This window comes from Oryzias latipes, chromosome 4 (assembly GCF_053564925.1).
Source record: "Oryzias latipes strain Hd-rR chromosome 4, Olatipes_Hd-rR_3.1".
Lineage (NCBI taxonomy): Eukaryota > Metazoa > Chordata > Actinopteri > Beloniformes > Adrianichthyidae > Oryzias > Oryzias latipes.
The window spans coordinates 27,618,334-27,641,364 of record NC_136240.1 but is presented as its reverse complement, the minus strand read 5'-3'; the positions used below and the strand labels follow the sequence as shown (position 1 = coordinate 27,641,364).

Below are 23,031 nucleotides of genomic sequence, written 5' to 3'. Positions count from 1 at the left end.
CTGCCAGTGGGGAAAAAACGGGGGGCAGGATGGTGCAGAAACTTTCTTGGCCCAAAACTATAAACAAAACGCAGGTCACCTCCCTTTGCGGCCGTTAATCAGTGCCTGTTCTCTGGAGCTTACCTTAGCAAATCCCGCATCCGTGTCACCTTTTTGCGCATTTCGGAACTGGTCGGACCTGCGCGGAATCTGCTGAGCGGCGCGTGGGAGCTAAAACTGCTCTATTATTACAGTACACAGGCAGACCTGACCCCACCCCCAAACACACACACACAGACCCATCTTCCCCAGGGGCAATAATCACACCTGTGCCCTCTTTATTTCTCTGTTTGACGCGCAAATCACCAGATGTTTTCCCAAAAAGTGACCATAATGGCTTTTGTTGAGAAGTTTCAGCGCAGTGTGTTGGTATTTTTGATGTCACGAAAATCCAGATCAAACCCAGAGAAGGGTCTTTAAAATCTATCTTTTATTATTAATATTTCACTTCAGATTAATAATGAATCACGTAAAACCCACAGAAGCCTGACCTGGACTTTCTAATTGCACATCTATGTTTGTCTAGAGGAAGTGGAATATTTTCTCCCCCGTGCGCGTTTGTGCGCAGTGCGTGTTTGGAGAAGGATGCGGGTCCGGATTGGAGCGTCAGACTGCAAAGTTGTGATTCTGCGCTTTTGGATCGATCGGGCTGCATTCTATTCATATTTGATGGGCCCGCCTGCGGCAGTGGGGAGATGTTTTAAGGAAGAAAAAATAAATAAATCCGAGGAGGAATTCTCGCTTTTTAAAGGGTTTAGTCAGATTAATGGCGCGTGCGCAGGGCTGCAAGTGAGGTGACACCCGATCGGATTGAGACTGCTGCAATAAAGTGGTGAATTCCTTTTATGTGTGGCGAAAATTAAAAACACAAATTGAATTCAAGTTTTAAAAAAAACGGAACTAATTTTCTCTGGGATCTTTTTACTGAATTATTTTTCTCAGAGAAAAACGTCTCTGAAACCGTTTCCACGCTTTTGTCTGTTGATTTTCCACCAAAACGCAACAATAAATGAGGTTGTTGGCCACCGATTGGATCAGCTCTGGTTGTTGAAGGTCCAAACACGGTGCTTCAGTGGTCACAACAAACATGTGTGGGCGTTCACAATCACGGCAGCAAGTGTGTGGAACAACCCACACTTTGCACATTTTCTTTTCGATCCCACCCACATAATCGTATAATAATAATAATAATAATAATAATAATATAATAATAAATTCAAATTGCGATAGTAATAAAAATGAGACAAAATCCCGAGTTCGCAAGATGAAATATATTTATTTTGCAAACTGACAGGAAAATGTGCAAAAACGGAGAAGAAGCCACTATGTTGCTGTGTCGCCTCGAAACGCACATATCCTCCTTTGTTCGTTTTTTCAGTTAATAGATTTCCTTTTTTCCGGATGTACAGCTGAAGCTTATCCTCCTGGGTTTGTGTCTCTGTCCAACAAGAAGAATCAGGCTGCCAGTGCTTCTTTTCTGCTTGAAGTCGCCGTCTTTTGCTCTGGAGCGGGTTCTTTCTGATGCGTAAAAGTTGGATCAAAGTGGATCTTGATCCCAAACGCCTCCTGAAATTCCCCTTGGTTAAAAACAGGATGGTCTGAAGTTGGACAGGTGCGCTAAGTCATTGATTCGTTTATTTCAGTCCGTGCTGCGTCTCTTTATGTCTCCTCAGGTCCACCTTCCTCTGAAAGCCTTTGCCGCAGAGGTCGCAGCCGAACGGCTTGTATCCCGTGTGTTTTCTGCTGTGCGTGATCAGGTTGGAGCTCTGGCTGAACGCTTTCCCACAGACCTGGCATTTGTGCGGCTTCTCGCCTGGAAAGCCAAAATGTATAGGTGTTGGAGATCATGACATGAGAAAGAAGTATTTTGCGTCACGTGATGCTTCACCTGTGTGGATAAAGGTGTGTTTCTTCATGTCAGACTTCTGGTGGAACCGCTTGCCGCAGAACTGACACGGGTACGGCCGCGTGTCCGAGTGGATCAACAGGTGGGTGGAGAGGGTGGAGGAGCGCTTGAAGGTTTTCCCGCAAATTTTGCAGTCAAAACTTCTCTCCTGAAAAGAGAAAAATATTGTTTTTCCTGTGCGCACGCGCATAGAATATATATATGAAAAATAGGGTGTGAATTGCGTAAAGTTGCATGCTCACCTGAGAGTGCACCGCTTTATGCTGCTCTAGGCTGACTGCGTGGCCGAACGTTTTGCCGCACATTTCACACGCAAAAGGCCGAGTGCCGCTGTGGGATCTGCGGACGTGGACTTCCAAACCATGTGGGGTGGAAAACACCTGATTTTAAAGTAATGGGGAGGGGAATTAGATTATGTGGAGTTTCTTTCTTTCTTTTCTTTTCTTTTTTTTCTTTTCTTTTTTTGAAAAATTGTGCCCTGGGGTCAGCATTCCCACCTTACTGCACTTCACACACTTATAGGCGCCGCTGAGGAGGAGGTTGGGGCCCAGCAGGTCCGGCTGGGCTTTGTCACGGTGAAGGCCCGCCTCAGCAGGTAACAGTAGAGCCGCGTGCCTCCTGTAGTCGCAGTAGGACTCCTCTCTCAGAGTGCGCTCTGCATACAGTGCCATATGCGATTCGTCCCTAAATAGAGCCAACGCCGACGGGGCGCCGTTCGGGTCCAAGCTAGAATGAAGGTTCTGCTGCATCAGGGGCCTCAGCGCGGGGCCCGGATAGCTGCTCCAGGCGTAGGGGCGGAAGGGAACGGTGAAGGGCCGGGACTCGTCCACCGGAGACAGCGATTTGTCCGAGTCAGCTGGAGGGGAACGGATGAAAGTTTAATGACCGCTTCCGCCATGCCTGAATACTCTGCAGGGCCCCACAGGGCGCAGGGAGCCACAAAAGATCATTTCACTGTAGAAGGGGGTGTCTAAGGGCAGGGATGCCAGTTTAGCTTAGTCAGTTTGCTAGTTCAATTTAGTATTTTCCTATTGAATTCTATGTATTCATGATCCTTTTGATTTTATGTTTCACTTTTTCAATTACCGATACGAAGCCCATCGAGACAAATGCTGTTGTGAATTTGGGCTATACAAATAAAATTGAATTGAATTGAAATCAGGAGAGGGGAATGAAGTTATTTGAAGCCTCATTACCTTTTATTTAATGATAACTGCGTAAAAATCCAAGTATTTACTGGTAAGTAAAATATATAAATATATATACAAAAGTAAAATCACGATTTTCTAATCAGAGTTGCGCAAAGCTTCATCTTAGTGTGGCTTCCTGTTTAAAAGCCTGATGTTTTCTGTGTGTGCTTGTGCGTGCGCGCGCGTCAATACCCGGCGAGGCAGAGGGGGACGGAGGCCTCCACAGGTCCTCATAGTCCGGGGAGCTGCGAAGCAAACTGTTGGCGCAGCTGAGCGGGGATGTGGGGGAGAACCTGGGGGGCTCGCTCCGGTGGGAGTCCGGGGACAGGCCGTACCTATCCACCGACTCACAGGCGTCCTCCTCCGGTAGAGTCTCTGCCTCTGAGGACGCAGCGAGGAGGAAAAGGTTCAGGGGGAGCAGCGCAAATATTACATATGAAATCAAGTTTCATTGTTTTTTAGAAACAACAACTTGGCAATAATAATATGTATTACAAGTTAAGTTAAGGTGTAAATTATCATGGAATCATTCAAAATGATCATCTGCTAAAATTGCTTTAAAGTTTAAATTATTGTTGTTTTACTTTAAAAAACATAGGGATTTCAATCGCAGAAATGTAGAGGAAATTCCTGCATACCTGCGCATATTTGCGCCAGAATGGAGTCCAGCCTGCTGTAGTCATCCTCGCAGTTGCGGGGCTGGTGGTAGCTGTGCGCCTTCTTGCTCTTGACCAAAAAAGAGCGCGGCATGTCTGTGGGCAGGAAACTTCCTCAAAGCCGGCCGCTGCGCCCCGCTCCAAGCTCCGACCTCCACTGATGGAGAGGAGGCTTCCCCAAGCGCTTTAAGAGACGCCAACCTGCCTACAGAGCATGCGCACAGCGGCCGGGCAGCCCCTGCCTGCTTGCCAGGTGTCGCGTGAACAGGTGTCAGTTCGGGACAGAGCCGACCCGCCTGCAGTGTTCATTCAGGAGGCGCGGGGGAGCGGGACTCGGTCTCGGACGGCCCCATCCCTGAGCCCCAACATGACATGTTCCAAAATGTTCTGATGCTTTATTTTTAAGTTATAAAGTACCCCCCCCCCTCCCCAGATCGTGTTCGGTGGCAATCAGCAGATGTGGCTTCTATCGGTGCCTTGCTCAATCTTTGGAGGGGGGGGGGGGGGGGGGGGTGTCAGCGTGGAAAGGAAACACGGACACCCCAGGGGTTCTTGCAGAGAACCTCTAATGACACGTGTTGGTTAAAAAGCGAGAGAGGAGGTTGGAGGTGGGGTGGGGGCTTTTTTTCTTTTCTTTTTTTATCCAGATGCTCACGACGGATGTGCGCAAATGCTGAAAGATGTGCAAGTCCATTGCGCATTTAAAAATGACCACGGAGGTCTTCTGATTACAAAAAAAAAAATCTGCAAACTTCTATCCCAAATTTGCCCCCCCTCACCCCCATATCATAACTGAGCAGTTTGAGAAACCTCCACGGTTATCAGGAGGGACAGGAAATCAAAAGGCGCATGTCCAGACTCGATTAGACTCATATCCGGCAGACACGCGGGCCCCTCCCGCACAGAGGCCCGTGGAATACTGTTTAGGATGCTAATCGTGACGTCACATCAGTTTGAGCTCCAACTGAAGGAAAATGACCGTTTTTCTCCAGCTGGCCCCACAAACAGAGCTGGATGTCTTTCCCATGATCCATCCACACACAGCAGCATTGGACTAACGATGATAGATCATTTTAAAATGTTATGCAATTCAGAAAAGCATTAAAAAAAAAACGGCTGACCTTCACACTAGAAATCACAATCAACTACTACTAGGCCTCATCTCCAAAATACAAAAAAAAAAAAAAAAAAAAAAAAAGAATAAATATTTGCATTTTTATTTTGGACTGTAAATCACATCCGACAGCAGATTTCTCATATTTGGTTCTAATACAGACCTGGGTGATCGTCGGTGCCTGCAGGGAGCTGCTTTGATGTGCGGTTGAGTGCATGAAGAGATTAGACACTGAGTTTAGAAACCGCGAGAAGACACTTCCTGAACGCTTCAACCTTTGCAAGAAGGAAGGAAGGTTTTTATTACACCCCGATGGCAAGAGACTGCAGAGGAGCCAAAGCTTTAGCAAAGGTTTTATTGAGAACAAAAAAATGTCGTGATTTCATCAGAGTGCAAGACAAAGACAAGGTGTCGCCATGTTTCTGTCTGCACAAAAGTGCAAACAGTCCGAGCCAGAATCCGTTTGCTGCAAACATCCACGAGAAGCTTTGCAGACTCTTTTTAGTGCGGCTGACGCTCAGAAGAGGACTTTTTGCAACTTGCAGCATCTTTAGGGAGGCAAATCCTCTTCTCTCAGTTTAAAGTCCCGCAGGACCATCATCCATTTGTGCCCAAACTACACAACACGTTTGACTCAGGAGCAAAGTGAGCCACACTCTCCTCTCTTCTCATCAAGACGATGAAGTCATGTTTCAGAGAAGCATAAATCTGCATCTTTCCTGCTCTGAACACACACGGACCTCTGACAGGAACTCGCTCGACTCACAAAACAACGCTTTGTTGGCAGCTCTTGTCGTATAATCCCTTTCTCTCAGTTTTACAATACCTTCATGGATATAATGTGTATACAGGTTTTTTTTCAAGTACAGACAGAATATGGGTGAGAAAAATAAACACATTTACATATTTACATGTTTGCAGAAATATAATGTGTGAGCCGGCGCCGACCTTCCGGTCCACGCCGGCTCACAGAAGCAGCTTTAAGATCACAAACACACGCGACAATATAACGGCATCTTACGCGTGATACTCATTTATAAAATGCTATAAAATATAAAAACCCATCAGATGAAGTGTGTAAAAAAGGTTTTATTGCACAGATTTCTCTGTGTTGTACCAAAAGTAAGGCTTGGGGGGATTTTTTCACTGTCTTTGATATTTTCTGCGTGGTTTCTCCAAGAATCCAGAACCACCATCTTTTTCCAAGATACCAAAGGGTGGAAGGTGGTAAACAGAACTGAATTTGGGATTCACATGATGTAGAACATGTCCTCCTTGAAATCCAGAGCTACGCTTCAGATCTCGCTTGAAATTTCTGCTGGAAACCCCCCACACCGCCCCCTGTCTGGCCAAGCTGGGGCAGATCACACGGTGGTGGACTTGTGGTTGTTCTGCGGCACGGTGAGCCGCAGAGTCTCCCCGTCCTCCTCGCTGTCCGAGTCCCCCAGGGCGGGGTGCAGTCTGATGAGCCTGCGGCCCCTCTGCTGTGGGGGCGCCGCGCCGTCCTCGTCAGAGGACCGGTAAGCGTCGTCCACGCCGCCTGTGTAGTGATTGACAATGTGGATCCCATCAAACGTGGGCTGGCCCGGCAAGCCCCTCTGGCCCTTTAAGCAGCAAATCTGGAAGTTGAAAAATGAGGAAAAGTTAGCCTGAAGCAGCTGAGATTCACGTTTGACAGAAGCGTTACACAATCTCACGTGCAGAGTTCAACAAAAACAATCATGCTCAAATATTTTATGCAATGCACACCAAGCTTCTAGATGAAGTTGTTTTTTTTTTTTTAAATCAAACTGGGATCAGGAAACAAAAGATGGTTTGAACAGGATTCCTTTAAGACGGGTGTCAAACTCATTTTCACTGAGGGCCACATCAGCATAGTGGCTGTCCTCAAAGGGCCAGATATAACTTATTCATGTAACTAAATGTAATGAACAATAAATGTAACTACTCCTTAATGTTAAATTACTCATTTATTTATTTAGTCTAACTTTTTAAAGGGACAATTACAGTTGGATAGAAAACATATGTTTGCTTGTTACTCTATTATAAATCCTTTTAAATTTGATTCTATCAGGTTAGTTTATAAGGACAGTGTTTAAGTACTAATGTGTAGTTGCCCCATCTGATATTTCAAGTCTGATTCCCCGTAGATATGAATAAATACACAGCATTTTTAAATTTTTTATTTTAAGAAATGAAAAACTTTTATGCTCTCGCGGGCCACATAAAGTAACATGGGGGGCCACATTTGGCCCGCGGGCCTCGACTTTGCTTTAAGAGAAAAATGTTTAATTGCACTTAAAGCTAAGTCTCCTCTATGGCTGACATGATGAGGTGTGGTTAATAATGCAACGAGCAAACACTTGGTGACAACATGGATTATAAATGGGGGATGTAAAATAAATCCCATGGTTTTTTAGTGCTTCTCTGTGAGCAGCTTCACTGTTTCCAGAACCATTGCTCAGTCTGGGCGGGTTGTCCTTTAAACAAGTTTAAACCATTTGAAAAATGCAATCAAGCTACCCCAACTGGACCAAACAGAATCAAAGGATGTTAAAAATCTAAGATGTTTGGATTTTTGTGTAGCTAACAGCACTGGTAAACTACAAAGAGCCTTTTTCTTGAGGTACCATTTATCCGTTAGCTAACACTTGTGGCTAGCACACCTCTGAGCTGATGAGACGTTTCTATGTTATGCAGGCATACCTTCATTTCTGCTGCTGCATCTATACAACTGTCACTGCTGCAACATTTGTTCAAGTAACCTTTTAAACAGCAGATTGAAATGCGCAGAGGTGTAGTGGTTAGCCGTCTTGCCTCAAAGCATGAAGGCCCTGGTTTGAATTCCAGCTGGGTTCTATCTGCATGGAGTTTGATTTGTGTTCTAAATAGTCTGTTAGGAGTGAAGGTGGATGTTTGTGTCTATGTGGGCCTGCGAGTCACTGGCCAACCATTCAGGGTGTACTCTGCCTTTGCCCTCAGACAGCTGGGACAGGCACCAGCAACCCCAATGACACTAAAAAGAGGGAACTGATATTGGATGGATCGATTCAAACGGTAATGCTCTGAACCTTTTGGGATGTTTACAGTCTTGAAATAATGTCTTGAAGTTGACTGGCATCTAGACTAAAACGTTCAAGAAAGAAAAGTCCAGGTACCACTAATGAACTTCAAGACAATGTCCCCTGGATAAATGACAACCTTCGTTGTCTTGAAATGATCTTTGTTTTATAATGAGAATCCACAAATTCAATTGTGAGAATGGAAAACAACAGTATTTGATCACCTATTACCATGTTTTTCATTGATATTGTGGCTAAAATGTTCTTGTGCGATTCCATACACAGATCAAACATAAATGTGGTTCATATCCACAACCAGATGGATATTCTGGTCCAAAAGGTGGACAAACTCGAGTGGCCGATGCTAAAGAATCAAAGCTGTCATGCGACACATTTTTAGGATGTGAATCATTTGACTTGGGCAGATCTGTGTTTCTAAGCTCCAGTTTAGGCCGCAGTAGAAACTGTCACGTCTGCCTCCAGTGTGAAGCACTCAGAATGGAAGCAGTGAGGTGGGTGGAAACACAAGGTGTGGTTCAAGACTCTGGAGGTCACACATCACGTCTGAGACAACTCACCTGAATCCGCCTGCAGGGCAGCAGAAAGAAACGTTTTCCACACAAAAACGTTAACATTTTGATCTCACGGAGCAAAGCTGTGACCAGTCAGTTCAAAGTGAGGAGGAAATCAGACACTTAGTCTACATGAGGTCTTTTCAACACTGTTCAAATAAAAAAGATGGCCGCCAAGACGTTTTCAGAAATCTGTGTATCTGATTATCACACATAGAGACTTTAAATATCTAAGCTAATCTCAGGTGATCTTCAGTTGCCTCTCTGCATCCTAATGTGAGCAGCTTGTTTGTGAAGGTATCTGTAGGACGGTGTGCAACATCATCTCCACACAGGAAGTCTCTGGGTGTAGTTAACACTTCTGTTCTTCAGCAAAACCTAAAGTTAAACCCAAGGAAATGCTGTGAAGGCCTCAATCAGAAAGAGACGAAAACCCTTTTAAAAATAAAACAGTCCAAAAGAGGCTGAGGAGAACGAGTCCCACCTCGTGTTTGAGCTCCTCTATCTGGTCCTTTAGGTCGCGAATGTACTGGCTGGAGTCTGTGTGGTTCAGCTGGCCTTGGACCTTTCCTTCTTCTTTCTGTTGGGGAAAAAGGCAGATTTTCCGATCTCAAAACTGGAGAAAAAACAAAAGCTGAAAGCACTGAGATGGAAAATATACAAACTCCAAGAGTTTCTGGAGGTAAACTGTTGGTGATCTGCCTGAGGACAGAACTTCCTCCAGCTACAAATATGACATCCCAGCATCCTGAGCTTGGGAGGGCTCATGATAAAAGTGTTTCGGGAAGCACTAAACAGATTAATTTAAGCTCCTTCTCCTCCTGGGGCCCTGACCATGATCCTGCTGCTTCAACACCAACTGTCTTCAGCTGTCAGACTGAAGACTAAAGAGACACGCCGCTGTGTAGAGCAGTTACCAACGCGGGCAAAAGGGCAGGGCTGCTAAATACATTCAGGGTTCCTGTGTTGACGTGGGGTTCAGTTGGGTTGGGTCCCAGTAGACCCAAGGGCACCAGAGGCTTAAACAAAAAAGGAAATCATTCCAAAAAATCTGTTGTTTTTGAGGTTTTGCTGTTCCAAAACAGCACAGGCAGTTAACAACGAGACTTCCTCATGCTCAGCTCTGTGAATCGGCAGGTGGTGGGCTGTGGCCTGAGGCGTCTCAGAGCTCGGCGCCCTTCAACTCTCACACAGCAAACTTAGAGGGGGTGGGGGTCCGAGGAGGGGGTGGGGCTTCCCAGCAGCTATTTGAAAAAATAATGAAGCAGAAGTCAGGGTACGACGCTCTGACTGGACGGATAAAACTTCAGCCAGCACGTTTGTGATGCCTCTGTCAATTGTGGTGGAGGTGTCAAGTTTCTGAATCTGTGAGGGACAGCAACAACTCACAGCAGCAGCGTGAACATATGCACCTTTTTTTTTTTTTTTTTTACTTTTGCAAGACAAAAATGTAATCCTCATTTTCATTTCATCATATTGATGTAAAAGTTACCGCGATTGCAGATTTTCCACCACACGAGTGCGATAACTACACAGAAACACCACAAAGGTCGTTTTACGGGCTGAAAGATTTAGTCGAAATCTGTGAGCAAGCTTTGTAAACCTCAGGATAAACCATGCATGCCACAGATGGAAGAGGCTGGTTCAAAATGAGAAACCACTTCCTACCAGCACACGACACAGTGATATTTGACGATCACAGTCAAGACCGAACCTTCTTAGACACTTTTGTTTCCCTGAAACCATTTTATGCTCTGTTGATTATTCAATTTCTGCTTTAAAGCTTTAATTTTAAAGTGTTTTCAAACATTTACTGGCGCTTTCCAGCTCATTAAAGTTTTTTTTTCTTAAATAAAAAAAAAAAGTAAAACTCGTTAGATAAAACGGAAGCAGGATTTAATCAAGAATGTTGAATCCGGCAGTCAAAAAAAAAACACCAAAACAAACAGGCACAGTGATTTAAAAACTGTTGGTGATGCTGGAAAATAAAAACCAACCCAGCAGGTTTGAACCAGAAACTGTTTAGAAAATAAAAGCCCTGGACGGCGAACATGAGGCGAAGGGCTCCTGCGTGTCACTGCCATGCAGGGCTTCAGAGATCATTATGCAGATTCTCGAGTGCATGAGGGCGACCGTGCATCTGTGATGTCTTTCTCCTTTACCCAGTAGCCACAAGGTGTGATTGTGTGTAAGCACTTCAGGAAAAAGAGGGGGAGGCTTTTTTTTCCTTTTCTTTGTTGGTGTCAGATTTATAAATAGCTTTTGCTTAAGCTGAAAGTGTGAAAGCTAAAAGAAAGAAAAAATTTCTGGTCACACCAACTTGCTTTCTGGTTTTTCAGTTCTTGAATGCGTTTGCAGCTTCAGAAGTAACTTCTAGGAAAAAAACCTACCATAAATGTCAATCTCTCCCCCATTTTACAGTGAAATCATTCAAGAGTGAGACGCTGCTCACAGGTAAAGAGACTTCCCAATGCGGCGTTAAACTAGATAAACTCTGCAAACATTTTGGGAGTTCTTCTGCATCAACACTTCATGTCTTTCATCAAGACTTGCATCAGTCACAGCACGAGGGTGGGTGGGGGGGGGTTAAGTGTTAACACTTCCTGAGTTGATTTCTCTGCAAATCTGAAACAAGCTAACATGCGTCTACAACACCAGAGAAACATGCCAGATGCTAGAAAGCTTAAAACTTCTATTTTCCCGCAAATTCCTTCACTATTCTCTACTTACTGCACTTTCTATAGGGAGGTTGCTATTTTGTGGGGGTGTCTTAAAATCTCCCAGAAGTCTCTGCGATAAACCAGTATGCATCAATGCTCTCTAGATTGGTGAATATAGACCACAATGCATTGCGTTTGAACCATTTTTTTTGCAAAACCTTTTAAATGTAATTTATTTTCCTATAAACCAGGGGTGACCAAACTTTTTCGCTCAAAGGGCCAGCCTCTAAATCCCGGTCCGTGGGCCAAATACAATAATTTTTTGCATGTCATGAAATAAAAGCAGAGAATAAAGAATATAGTTTAGGTTATTTATTTGTATTTGGTACTTTTCAAGGTAATACACATTAGTGAGACTAAAACGTTTTTTTCTTTGAATCTCTCTCGATCTCCCACTCTCGGTTATTAACGCCGAACTTTCCTAGCTAGCCAATGTGGCGCTGTCCTGTGCTGCCGAGGGCATCATGAGGGCGGCTTGCTGTGACCGAAGCTTAGATTGGAGCTCCCTAGAATTAGTCTTTTGCACCTCACCTTTGTGTTTGGATAAAGCTGCGTGTTTAGTCTCGTAGTGGTACAGCCACGGACTGCTAACAAAAAAGACAAACAGCCTGAGAAGAGATTTCTGGAGAAAAATAATCCTCCTCCCATATTTTTAAAAAATGCCTCTTATCCGTTTGCTACTGCCGTTGTCGCTCCATGAATGAACGGGAAAGGTTAAGGGGTTTTAACTGAACACTCCGCGGCCTCTACAGGCACGACTTGGTGGGTCAAAAGACAACCTTTGGTGGGCCAGCGGGGGCCCTACTTTGGGTACCCTTGCTATAAACCATCCAAGTTTTCTTATCAGAACACAGCGTTTTCATAAAAAGTCTTCATAAAATGCTCTATATATCAGGTTTTTACTTCTGGAAATGAGTGACATCATATTTGCCGTTAAAAAAAAGGTAGATGAAAAAGTAGTGAGCATGGCTTTTAAATTGCTTTTAAAATGCAGATAGCGTCACACTCTAGTTTGTTAGTACTTAGGGAGTAGGGAGGTCATGCGGCCATAGCCACAGTAACCTTTCCTGAAATCTAGATTACCCACAATGCAGAGGAACAGAAAAGTTCATCTGACTAGTGGCAGTTCTGCACTAACTTACTCCCCTGACGAGTGTTTTGAAGCCATTCGGGAGAAGGAAAGCCAGATGAACCTGGCAGCTCTATTCCACTTCTGTTTTGATGGGGAAGGTTTTCTCCAAGATGCCGTTTGTCAGACAATGAACAACTGAAATGTTTGTGATCTAACTTTCAGGGTTATCAGTGACTTCAAGTCTGGTTACGCTGAAATTCAGGCAGCACCACCGGAACGACGGCCTCATCAATTTAAAACAAGGACAGCATGAGAAAACCACAAATCACTGCAGAAACGTCCAGAATGGGGGTTATGGGTGAGCAGCTCATCAGGAACTGCACTGCAAACTATTTGATACCTGCAAAGACTTGAACCCTTCTTTTACCAGGTTTTCATTTCTCTTTGCTCTACACCTTTCCACGCTTTTCTCAAAATTGTTTTCTCTCACGAAGAGCTATGATCTAGAAATAAGAAAATTATTATTAAAATGAGACAACATCCATTTGCTTCATACTCTCGACAATGGAAAACTTGATTTAAGACATAAAAAAACTGAAATAGCTTGATTTGATTTTTTGGTTACATTTTAAGAGTTTTATTTTAAAGTTCAGTAAATGTGAACAAGTTAACTGGCATTCATCGTCATCATTTTGGAAACAAACTGTAGATTTAAGTTGTAAGAACAAGTGCTAGTTTTAGATTTTATGAGGGTTTATTAAGATGGACCAACTTGTACTAAGATCAACTTCTCATTTTGTTTACATTTGGTTCTAAAATGAGTCATTTCCACTTGTTTTTTTGTCATTGTAATCAAATGAACAACAATTAGTTACTTAGAAACAAAAACAAATGCAAATTGTTTCATTAAAACTAAAAAGAATACTTATTATTGGGCTGTTTAACATTCAAATGTAAGGAATTTTTTTCTAATTTTGATTTTTAGCCTATTTTTCCCTTTTTGAATGCCTTTGTGGAGCTTTGTTCCTAGATTTTGATCTATTCTAAGATTTCTTATTAAGTAAAAATTACTTTATGCACAGACAGATCATTTTTAAAGTGATTTTCTCCTTAAGATTAGTATTGTTTTGATATTTTTATGCTATGTCTGTGCTGTGTCCGGGAAATAGAATAGACTGTGGCCTTCTAAGGACATTATGCCACTTTATAAACACAAATTTGGTCTTGTCAGTTCAAGAGCCCAGGGGAAACCCCAGCTCAAAAGTGTTGGGCTTTCAGAAAGCTTCCTAGGCTAAAGGTCTCTGTTGTTTTAAAAAGGACAGCTTTAAAAAGTTTTTAAGTCTAAATACCCAGGGAGGATAAGGATGTTAAAGAATCAGAGTTTTTTTTAGCACCGTTTTAATGTTTTATAAAGTTTTACATGTCAAATGGTTCTGCACAAGCTGACATATACAGCCTCAAATGTCTCATGAAAGGAAGCAAAGTATAAAGTCAGCTAGCGTTTGAAGAGAGATCTAAAACCTTCACACCCAGCCTAAACTGTGGTAAAGTGCAGTCGTGGTGAAACATCTCTGGGTACAAAGACACCAAAAAGCTACGCAGCTCTCCTTCTGCTTTCCAGCAAGATCCCGCTGAGGCCTTTTACAGGCAAACACTAAACACCCCGACAGAAACCAGGGGAGTCAATGCTGAAAAGCTGCAAAACAGTCAGAATTTGCTGCCAGTTTGACAACTGAACTCTGTGACAGAATGAGCAGCGAACAGGCAGAAAACTCCGGAACTGAAGGGGAATTCAACTCAGAAAGACAATTGCATGCTTTAAAGATTTACAAAGACTGATAATCTCTGCACGCTTCATTAACTTTACCAGCCTGAAATAAAAAAAAAAATCATGAACAGTTCTGTAATGACACCTTTTAGTACTATACGTGGGTTAGGTGCCAGGAAAACAAGTCAGATAGTGACTGGAAGAAAAAAAAAACATTCAAAATGTTAAGTCATCTAAGAACATTTATGTTACATTTCTAAAAACACAACTGACAAAAATCGAGACTAAACCAGAACAATATCCAGTGAGATTGTAGCTTTTTATTAAGCATCGAGCTTCAAGTAAACCACGAATTTAAATGATCTCAACAGGAAATGATCTCGAGATGTTTTTAAATATAGTTAGCTTTTGCACATGGTTGCATCCAGCCTGACTGCGCACTGATGTGTGTGTGTGTGTGTGTGTGTGTGTGTGTGTGTGGGGTGATGTGTTGAGCACACACACACGGCTCTTAAAGAATGGGAGTTTTCAGATTGTCGACTCTAATCAGATCTGCTGCTGTGTGCAAACAGTCGCTCTTCTCTGTATACGTTGTGGTCATCCTTGTTGTTGTATAGCATGCTCCACTTGTTTGGGGATAAATACTGGCTTTGGCTCTGCGTGTTGGGCCTTGTTCATACATGGTGGGTGGGGGATTCAAATTCAAAATGTGATCATCGATATCAAGAAGTGATCTCAGGAAACATCTTTTTCTGTCTTTCCTGCTTTTAAATCTGACAAACGGAGCAGCCAGAAGAGTGAAGGCACGCCTTTGTGAAGCAGGAATCAGTGGGGTTGTGTTAAAATGTGGGTCATTAATAACAGTCTGACGTAAACAAACCTCTGGCATGACGCATCGACACTGGAGGAAGGTGTGGAATCACCACATCGACCTGACCTCTTAAATATACAGTCAAGTCAGATATTAGATGTTTTTTTTCCGTTCTATCCAACAGTTTCTCTCTTAGAAAAAGAGTAAATGTCACAACTCAAGTAAAAATTGTCAAAATATTATAGGATTTACATTTGTCCACACCATGGCAAAGTTGATCTGCTTCCTAGGCCCTCCCGTGGCTCAAAACAAACAGTTGGGAGTGCACATTGCAGTTTCCGAAAGCTTGAGCGCAGCGGTGCGACTTTACCTGAATCTCCAGTTCTGAAATGTGCTGCTGGAGTTCAGCCATAGCAGCAATGTTGTCCGCTTCTCGCAGCCTCACAGCCATCACCTCCTCCTTACTCTGCAGAAAAGACATCAAAGATCATCTCTTGACGTGAACTTTGACTTTTGGAGAATGCGTTCGCCACAGTAGAACTACAGAGGTTGGGCCTTGTGGGATTTGCACCACCACTAAAAACATGGTCAGCAGCAGACTTTCACCTTGCACTCGATCTCAGCTTGTTTCCGTTTAATCTCTTGAAGTTGAACGTGCATGTCTTTATTCTGTGATGTCAGAGCTTGGACGCGCTCCTGGAGACAGCGGCTTTCCTGCTCCGCCCGTCGCAGCTGGTTGCTGTGAATCTGATTCTGAAAAGACACAACAAATAAATCTTTTACTTTGATCTCTTATCAATGCAAAGCCTATTATTCCTGTTATTTAAAGCAGATGACTGCCCTCTAAAGGCAACTATGTGACATTACACATTTTTTAATTATTCCTTTGTCTTTCAACATTTTGTGTTTCCACCTTAGTTATTGAGGCAAACAGGAATTTGGAAGCAGAAGACAAAGAACAAGTCAGGAAATGAATGTAAGACCCTGACCTGGGTCTCCAGCTCCAGCATCCTTTGTCTGGTCTCTCTAAGCTCAGCTTGGGCCTCTGCCTCTCGCAGCCTCACACTCATCAGCTCGTCCTGCAGCTCACTCAGCGTGTTCCTCTTGGGGCCGTCTTTCCAGCGACCAGCAGTGCGAGCCAGGTGGCGCTGTAGAGAGGAATAATGGGCAGGACAACTTCAAATAAAATTCAAGCTTTTTACTTTTAATTTTCATGATCCATTTGTTCGCATCTCTTGTATTGTGTCAAATAAAGTCACATACGTTACGCTTCTGCCGCTCTTTTTTAATAATCTGCTTATGTCGAAGTAGGAAAGGCTTTCAGATCGTCAATAAACTAAAAGATTATTAGCGTTTAGTGTGTGATCTCAGACAATGGACACAGAAACCAAAAAATAAATATTACATACAATGGAACAAAAAAAAAGTTCTCCCACTTAAAAAGATGAGAGAGGCGTGTAATTTTCATCATCGTAAACCTAAACTATGAGAGACAAAATGAGAAAAAAAATCCAGAAAAGTCACATTTTCGGATTTTTAAAGAATTCATTTGTAAATTATGGGGGGAAATAAGTACTTAGTCAATAAGTTCAACTCAATACTTTTAAATAGATCATTTTTGTTTAGCTTTTTATTCCTCCTAAAAAATACTTAAAGAAAATTGTAGGCTTTTTATTTTTGTTTTTTTCAATTTGTAAGGGATATTAGAAGCCTTCTCTTGTATATTTGAAATAGATAAATCCTATTTTGATATTTAAAATCATTATATACAACAATGAACTAGCTTTTTTATTTTATTTTATGTTGGACAGGGCAAGTTAAAAAAAAAAACAAAAAAAAAAAAACTATGAACTAGCTTTAATGTTTTTCAAGCTAACCAGCAGCATCACATTGGCTGTCTGCAGACTGTTTCTTCTGCTTCCTCACATCATAACTGTGCATTTAACTCTCAATAGGAATATTTTAACAGAACATTTGAAGAAATTCTCTAAAAATTGAAACCAATTCCTATCATGTGTTGAAAAGAAAAAGAAAATGAAAAAAGCTTTTTCTGTCAGGAAGCTAAAGATTAGCTGTTGATATGTATGACATTAAAAATTTGAAACAAACATGAAATCTGGACCCTTATCTGTTTCTGTTTCGATGTTCTGTTGGCCCTGAAACTCACCTGCCAATGTTCTTCCAGATTACGGACCTGCTGTTTCAGCTCCTTCAGTCCAGTCACAGCCTCAGCTTCTCTCAGCTTCACTCCGATCAGCTCTTCTTGCAGTCGAGCCACATTAGTGTCATCTGGCAGCGATGAGTTCCTCTGAAGAAGGTTTCTCGGTAAGTTTTGAACGCGACGGCATACTTAGACCGTTAATTTGAGCTGATAAACGGTTTCTGATAAACCAATAAGTACCTTCTCCATTTCAAGAATCTTGTCTTGCATTTCCTTGAGCGCACATTGGGACTCCGCGTCCTTCAGCCGGGCCTGCACGAGCTCTCGCTCCAGCTGAAGGACGGACTCCTCAGAGAACTGAGAGGGTCCTTTCTGTAACCACATTATTAGCAAACTGAGCACAAAAAAACAAGACATCTCATAAATCCCATGATTCCAACAGCAGGCTTTGCTTTTCACTTTCACTAAATAATAGACGAGCAGCCATTGTTAAACACGACAGCAAATTATTCAGAACATGGTAATGTGCATTCTAATTTGCAATCTAAACATCAATAATTAAGGATGTCATATGAATAGAATAAACGGGAGTGAGATGCATAATCTGTTTACAAATTCATGCGCTCATTTCACAGAAAGTAGGAGCCCATACACTGTGGCAGAACCGTCAAGAACCTGTGTCCTGATTTGAATTCATGCATACAAGAACAGACCATTACCCCAGGCCAGAATGTGAAGTGAGAAAATCCTGCTCAGCTGCAGTGCCGACTGTCTCCCCGACATTCACTGAAGAGAAGAATGAGCTCTGCAGCGTAAACATGTGTGCTTCTAAACTCTGATACAACTCCAGTTTGAGGTTTGAAAAAAAAAAAGGAGATTCCACGAATCAATACTGTTTTTATACCAGACTACAGCAAACACGACCAACCATTTTTTTTGTTTTCTAAGGAAACAGGACTCCTGAAGAAAAATCAAGGATTCAGAAATATTCCTCAAAACGTCAACATTGCAGCTCTGACATCACACACAAAGTGGTCTGTTTTTCCATCCTTTCAAACTAAAGTGAAGAAGATTTTCTAAAAGGAGGATTAGTCATTTGGAGGCATACTTGTGAAGTTGACAGAAATAAAAGGAGCCCTGAAATGCATAATTGTTGACAAATAACTTACGTCTGTCCCTTTCTAAAGTTTAACCATGTCTCTGTGCATCTCTGCTTCAGTACCAATTAAATGACAAAGACTGATTTGGCCTACTTCCTTTGAACTGCACTGAAAAATTAAAACTTTTTTTTTAAAGGAAACATTTTTCCCCCAGCTTTTCCTCTCCAAAAAGGAAAACTTGGGATCCTGAAGACATTTCTAACATGGAATTAGCTTCTATAAAGATGTAGTCTAAGCCAGGAACCTGAGTTTTCTTAGAATTGGGTCACAAAGCGTTTTTCTGTATATGGACCATAAGTTTGGAACATGGGGTGTGATATCACATTGATTCTTCTCTTCCATAAAGGTTTTCAAAGCTTAAAAAAAGAGAAAGAAATCCAACAGGAAGCCACCTTACAGCTCAACAAACTACAGATTTCCAGCAAATGGAGACGTGCTAGTCTGCAGAGAAGCTTCTTTATCCTAATTTCTGAAGGGTCTAAAATAAAGATGTTGTTTTCAGCAAATGACTTATGAGTTGTTGTTTATTTTCCACCAATCAGAAATAGTGACCTTTTATTTAAATTGTTTATAACTGATTTTTTTATGTTAAAATCAGTTATAAACGACAGCTGCTGCCTGGAGTCCTTGTGTCTCTGTCACTATCACCCCCCGAGGATTAGGAAAGAGAACTATGATAACAACCAGCCGGGACTGCTGAGCTGTTCAGCTCCTATCAGACAAGAAGGAGACAGAAATACTCTCAGCGGATCTAGTTAAGTGGTTGTTGCAAAAGAAGAAAACTTAGAATGAAAAAGAAAAGATAATATTTTTTTTGGGGGGGGGGGGGGGGGGGGATGGAGAAACCTTCTCTGCTGTTCCACTATTTTGCAACAGGTGTAGCATTTAAAAACAGGAGAACATGTCTCTGTACCTGCAGATCTAGTCTGCCAGAACAAAATAATTCTTACAGAGTCTGAAGAATCAGTTAAAAAAGATGAAAACCTGAAAAGAAAATCTAATAGGAGAGGTGTTACTTAAAAAAGAGACAGAGAAGAAGACAGAATGTTAAGCTCCTTTGACATTTGTAGAAAGATGTTGTTTAGATTCTAAAAGCCTGTGGTGGAGGGGGCACTGCTGCCCCCATCTGTAATGTACTTCAGTCAGAGGCTTCTTCAGATGTGCTGCAACTCTTTCTTTTCTGCAGACCCGTGTTTTCTTTTCAAACCCCATCACCATTTCTGTAGCCCAGCATTGAGTTTTGTGTTTGTGTGTGGGGGGATGATTGTGACTCTCAATAAAGCAGGTGTGTTTGAGAAAGGAAACACAAAAATCATGCAGGGTGGGGTGCGCTGAGGAGCTGCGGTGAAAACTTCCACCAAAAAGTGGCACATGACCTGTTGATGCAGGCTGCATGAAGGTCCCTATGAGGTGCACCACGCCGGAGACAAATCTGAATCATTTCCTCTTTTTTTTAAAAACAGGTTCAGCTCTAAACGCAGCCGGACCGGGACAAGTGCATCAGCGGCGGACTACGCTGCCCTCCTTACCGCTTGTGACTGTTGCTGAAGCTGCCTGATGGTTTTCTTGGCCTGCTCCAGCTGAGCACTGGCCTCCTCGCACTGTTGTTTGAGTGTGGCCACCTCCCGCTTGACCAGGTAGTTTTCCTCCGCCTCTTGAGCTCGAGTTACTTGTCCCTTTGGACGTAAGCAACCAAGGGCGGGTGGAGTGAGTACGACAAGAGGGGAAGCAGGAAAATGAAACGGGAAGACCAGAAAAGATTTGGGAGTGGCTTTCTAACTTGGCATGCAAATTGTTAACTTAAGCAAATGCAATTATATCATTTATTATTAATTATTTCATTCACCATAATTTGTGGTTTACCTACTTTGTCCAGCGTGCCTTCTTGTGTCATATCGATTAAGCAATATAATATTAAATAATCTGGTTTAGTTCTTAACTTCATTTTTTTTAAATGAGTTATATCACTGTACGCATGCAATGTAAAAGACAAAAAGAGGGAGAAAAAGGAAGGTTGCATAACAAAGACAAGGGTAAACAGAAAATAAAGAGTATACCTGAATCAATCTATCTGCCAAGGAAGCACTTTCCTACAAAACAGAGAAATGAAGAGACAGGAGACACACAATCCAGAGGACAGTTAAAAGCACACAAAGGAACAACAGATTGATTTTAAATAAAGAAATGCAATGTTCCTTTTTCCTTCCAGAAGCAGTTTTTTATGGACTCATTAATGAATATTAATCTTGGAGGATGAGAAGGGAACATTGCATGCAGCTGCTGTGAAGTAGAAGTTACTAAGCAAAATGAAAATGATAAAGTGCTGATGACACAGAAAGGACAGCAAGATGAGAACGCTACTGAAAAAGCGGTTCAAGAAATTCTGTGCAAAGCATAAAATCTACAACTGGATGAGTTTTGACCCTTTGGGCCTTTTTAGGGTTTATGTGCCACAAAGTATTGGCTTTAGGCAAACTTTTCCCACCCATCAGACATGCCCCCTGCAGACGAACACAGGCCTCATGCATGACGCCCTAACATGGTGCTCTTTCGGTGTCTGCCAACATTGCAGCCTGGCATGCATCCCTGATCAGAACACAAGAACGGTGCAGCTTCGGTCACATGCCAAACCAGCATGTCACGCTGCACATCAGTTAGTCATGGATGAATTCTTTCACAGTTAGGTTACCGAGCGACATCAGCAGTCACCATGACAACTGCAAGTCATCAGCAGTTTGCAAAGAAAATGGGAAACTTTTATCAAAGTCGTTTTAGTTAGTAAGGATGACTCTGAGCCTGGGGGAGAGTCGGGATGCGACAACGTTCAAAGATGGATGGATTACAGCCAGGTTATTGGGATAAGAGTGGAATTTGTTTGTTGACAGACAGCCTGTGATGCACTCACTTTCTCCAGCGTGTCTATCCTCTGCTTTAGAAGCCTGTTCTCTGTCCGCAACCTCTGAAGAAAAAAAATTCAGAAAGAATGAGAAGTGCTCCTAAAAAGAGTGCACATGAGGCAGAGTACAGACCACACACCTTTATCTCCACCTGTTCCTCCAACTCTTTAGTTTTGATCGTAGTGTATTCCTTTTCTAACCTGTAATAAAAGGTCACAGTTGTAATTCATCATTGATGTTAGCCTTAATATTAAAAACAAAATGGCACATAAACAGTTTATAAGAAGCTCAGATCGTTATTTCAAGTCCTTTCTTGTCACCCACAGCATGTCCGTAGAAAAAATGTGCATGAACATTTTGTCTCTATGGACTGACTGAGCAGAAACTTTTGTGTGGGCCACCTGTGTGCCCTGTGCAGGTTTACCCGTTTTTTGCCTGCACACAGCCCATTTCCACTCATGAAGGCGGTTGTGACTGTGTTGAGTGATAATGCTGTGTGGCACTGCAGCCATGCTTACTTTTTCATCTTCTTAGCATTGTATTTAACTTGATATGCAGCCTGGATGACCTTATCAGGTCCACTGTCAAACTGGTGTGGGATGACTCTCTGAAAGTGCTGGAGCACAAAAACAGTAAAGGTAAGTTCAGCACAACTTCAACTGCCTTCAAACTATAACATCCAACACGAGCAACCATGAGCTACACATCTCACTTAAGATGCGTGAGCTAAAGGCTTCTCCGTCGAGGAGTGAGAGGATTTCAGCAATAAACGGAAAAGCAAACAAAGTCAGAGGCATGTGAATGAGGGGTCAAGGCGGTGGTGATGCACCTGTAACATTCCCTCCATGTCGAGCTGTATGAGTTCTGCCTGGTTCATCTGAAGAATGGCCAGTCCCACGCGGAAAACTATTTCCAATCCCTGAAAGCCGGCAGAAGAAGAAATTAAAAAGTAAATAAAAATGAGAGGTGAAGGTTTTGAATGGACTAAGGAAACTCAAAAGCAAAAAAGAAGTAAAGCCTGGCAGTAAGTGATGACTGTAGTATTTAATTTCTCCAACAGGAGGTGCTGACAAACTACATTCTACTTTAGATTTTACTTCCGTCTATCTTTAAATCTTCAAGGATTGACTTTAATAACAAAACAGTGAAAAACCTTTGAAGACAAGAACACCCATTTTGTCATTCACTGTTTACCAACCTCGCACATAAAGATGTCAAAGATCCTCGTGGCAAACGGCAAAGGAAAAGAGGTGAGGAAGATGGTGAGGAACCAGGAGGAGGCGTACATGGAGGTATGAAAGCTCTGAGCCTGGAAATGCACATACAGCTCCGGGAGCTGCTCCTGTGGGGGGAGACAGGTTCCCATCTTTACTGATGTTCAAAAATGCTCGGAACCAGAACCGTGACAAAAATAACCCCACAGAATACGTCAACATACTATAAATATCAGCAGACGCGTTTGAACTGTAATTACGTCAGTCAACATTTGCTTTGTCAGCTAAAGATAAATATAAGTAAGAAAACAGGTTTTCATAGAATGTGCCACTAATTTTACAGCTGGGATCTATTGTTTACTTTTAATATTTAATACAAACCTTTAGCTTACCAGAAACCTTCGATGTAATTTTTGAGAAAAAAGCATTTCATTATAAAAACAGTCAAAAACTGAAATTACATACATTTCTTTCAAAAAATAAATTAATAAAAAAAATGAAAAAAACAAAACAAAAATTGTTTATCCAGAATACTCTTTGCAGTTTTTGCTTCTTAACTTTTTTTTTAATGTGTTGTAGCAATTTTAGTGATTCTTTCCTGCCTGTTTACAACTGTGGATCTTAGTTACAGGTGTTATTCTGTGAATTGTGTTGTGCTGAGTCTCCTTTTGTTCCCTCCCTGCCTTTGT

The 23,031-nt window shown here is 42.3% G+C and overlaps 2 protein-coding genes across 10 annotated transcripts in view; both read right to left on the bottom strand.

Annotated features, from left to right (window-relative positions):
• Positions 1–1,295: 1,295 nt before the first annotated feature.
• Positions 1,296–4,170, bottom strand: gfi1ab (growth factor independent 1A transcription repressor b). Its single transcript, XM_023954452.2, has 6 exons — positions 3,774–4,170; positions 3,328–3,516; positions 2,443–2,801; positions 2,188–2,325; positions 1,928–2,093; positions 1,296–1,852 (listed from the first exon to the last, which is right to left on the bottom strand). The coding sequence occupies exons 1-6, from the start codon at positions 3,883–3,885 to the stop codon at positions 1,674–1,676; spliced, it is 1,143 nt and encodes a 380-aa protein (XP_023810220.1). The 5' UTR covers positions 3,886–4,170; the 3' UTR covers positions 1,296–1,673.
• Positions 4,171–5,246: 1,076 nt separating this feature from the next.
• Positions 5,247–23,031, bottom strand: part of evi5b (ecotropic viral integration site 5b) — a 36,133-nt gene continuing 18,348 nt past the window's right edge. For 5 of the 9 annotated variants that reach the window (XM_023954446.2, XM_023954444.2, XM_078946211.1 and 2 more), the window contains 14 exons: positions 22,327–22,470; positions 21,958–22,047; positions 21,647–21,744; positions 21,268–21,328; positions 21,137–21,190; positions 20,289–20,321; positions 19,761–19,907; positions 17,312–17,443; positions 17,078–17,218; positions 15,900–16,058; positions 15,517–15,663; positions 15,281–15,376; positions 9,024–9,119; positions 5,247–6,524 (listed from right to left, as the gene is read on the bottom strand). In XM_023954446.2, the coding sequence (XP_023810214.1) occupies positions 6,270–6,524; positions 9,024–9,119; positions 15,281–15,376; positions 15,517–15,663; positions 15,900–16,058; positions 17,078–17,218; positions 17,312–17,443; positions 19,761–19,907; positions 20,289–20,321; positions 21,137–21,190; positions 21,268–21,328; positions 21,647–21,744; positions 21,958–22,047; positions 22,327–22,470 (1,653 nt within the window). In that variant the 3' untranslated portion in view covers positions 5,247–6,269. Of the gene's footprint in view, positions 6,525–8,086; positions 8,918–9,023; positions 9,120–15,280; positions 15,377–15,516; positions 15,664–15,899; positions 16,059–17,077; positions 17,219–17,311; positions 17,444–19,760; positions 19,908–20,288; positions 20,322–21,136; positions 21,191–21,267; positions 21,329–21,646; positions 21,745–21,957; positions 22,048–22,326; positions 22,471–23,031 lie in introns of those variants that run through there. The other 4 variants (XM_078946213.1, XM_078946214.1, XM_023954448.2 and 1 more) reach the window with 2 other exon arrangements.

Bases quoted from the DNA above. Each gene is read 5' to 3' on its own strand.
- gfi1ab (XM_023954452.2), bottom strand. From the start codon at position 3,885: ATGCCGCGCTCTTTTTTGGTCAAGAGCAAGAAGGCGCACAGCTACCAC. The intron at 3,517-3,773 runs GTATGCAGGAAT...CTGCGTCCTCAG, and splicing joins TCTGGCGCAAATATGCGCAG to AGGCAGAGACTCTACCGGAG. The intron at 2,326-2,442 runs GTGGGAATGCTG...CTTTAAAATCAG, and splicing joins AGTGTGTGAAGTGCAGTAAG to GTGTTTTCCACCCCACATGG.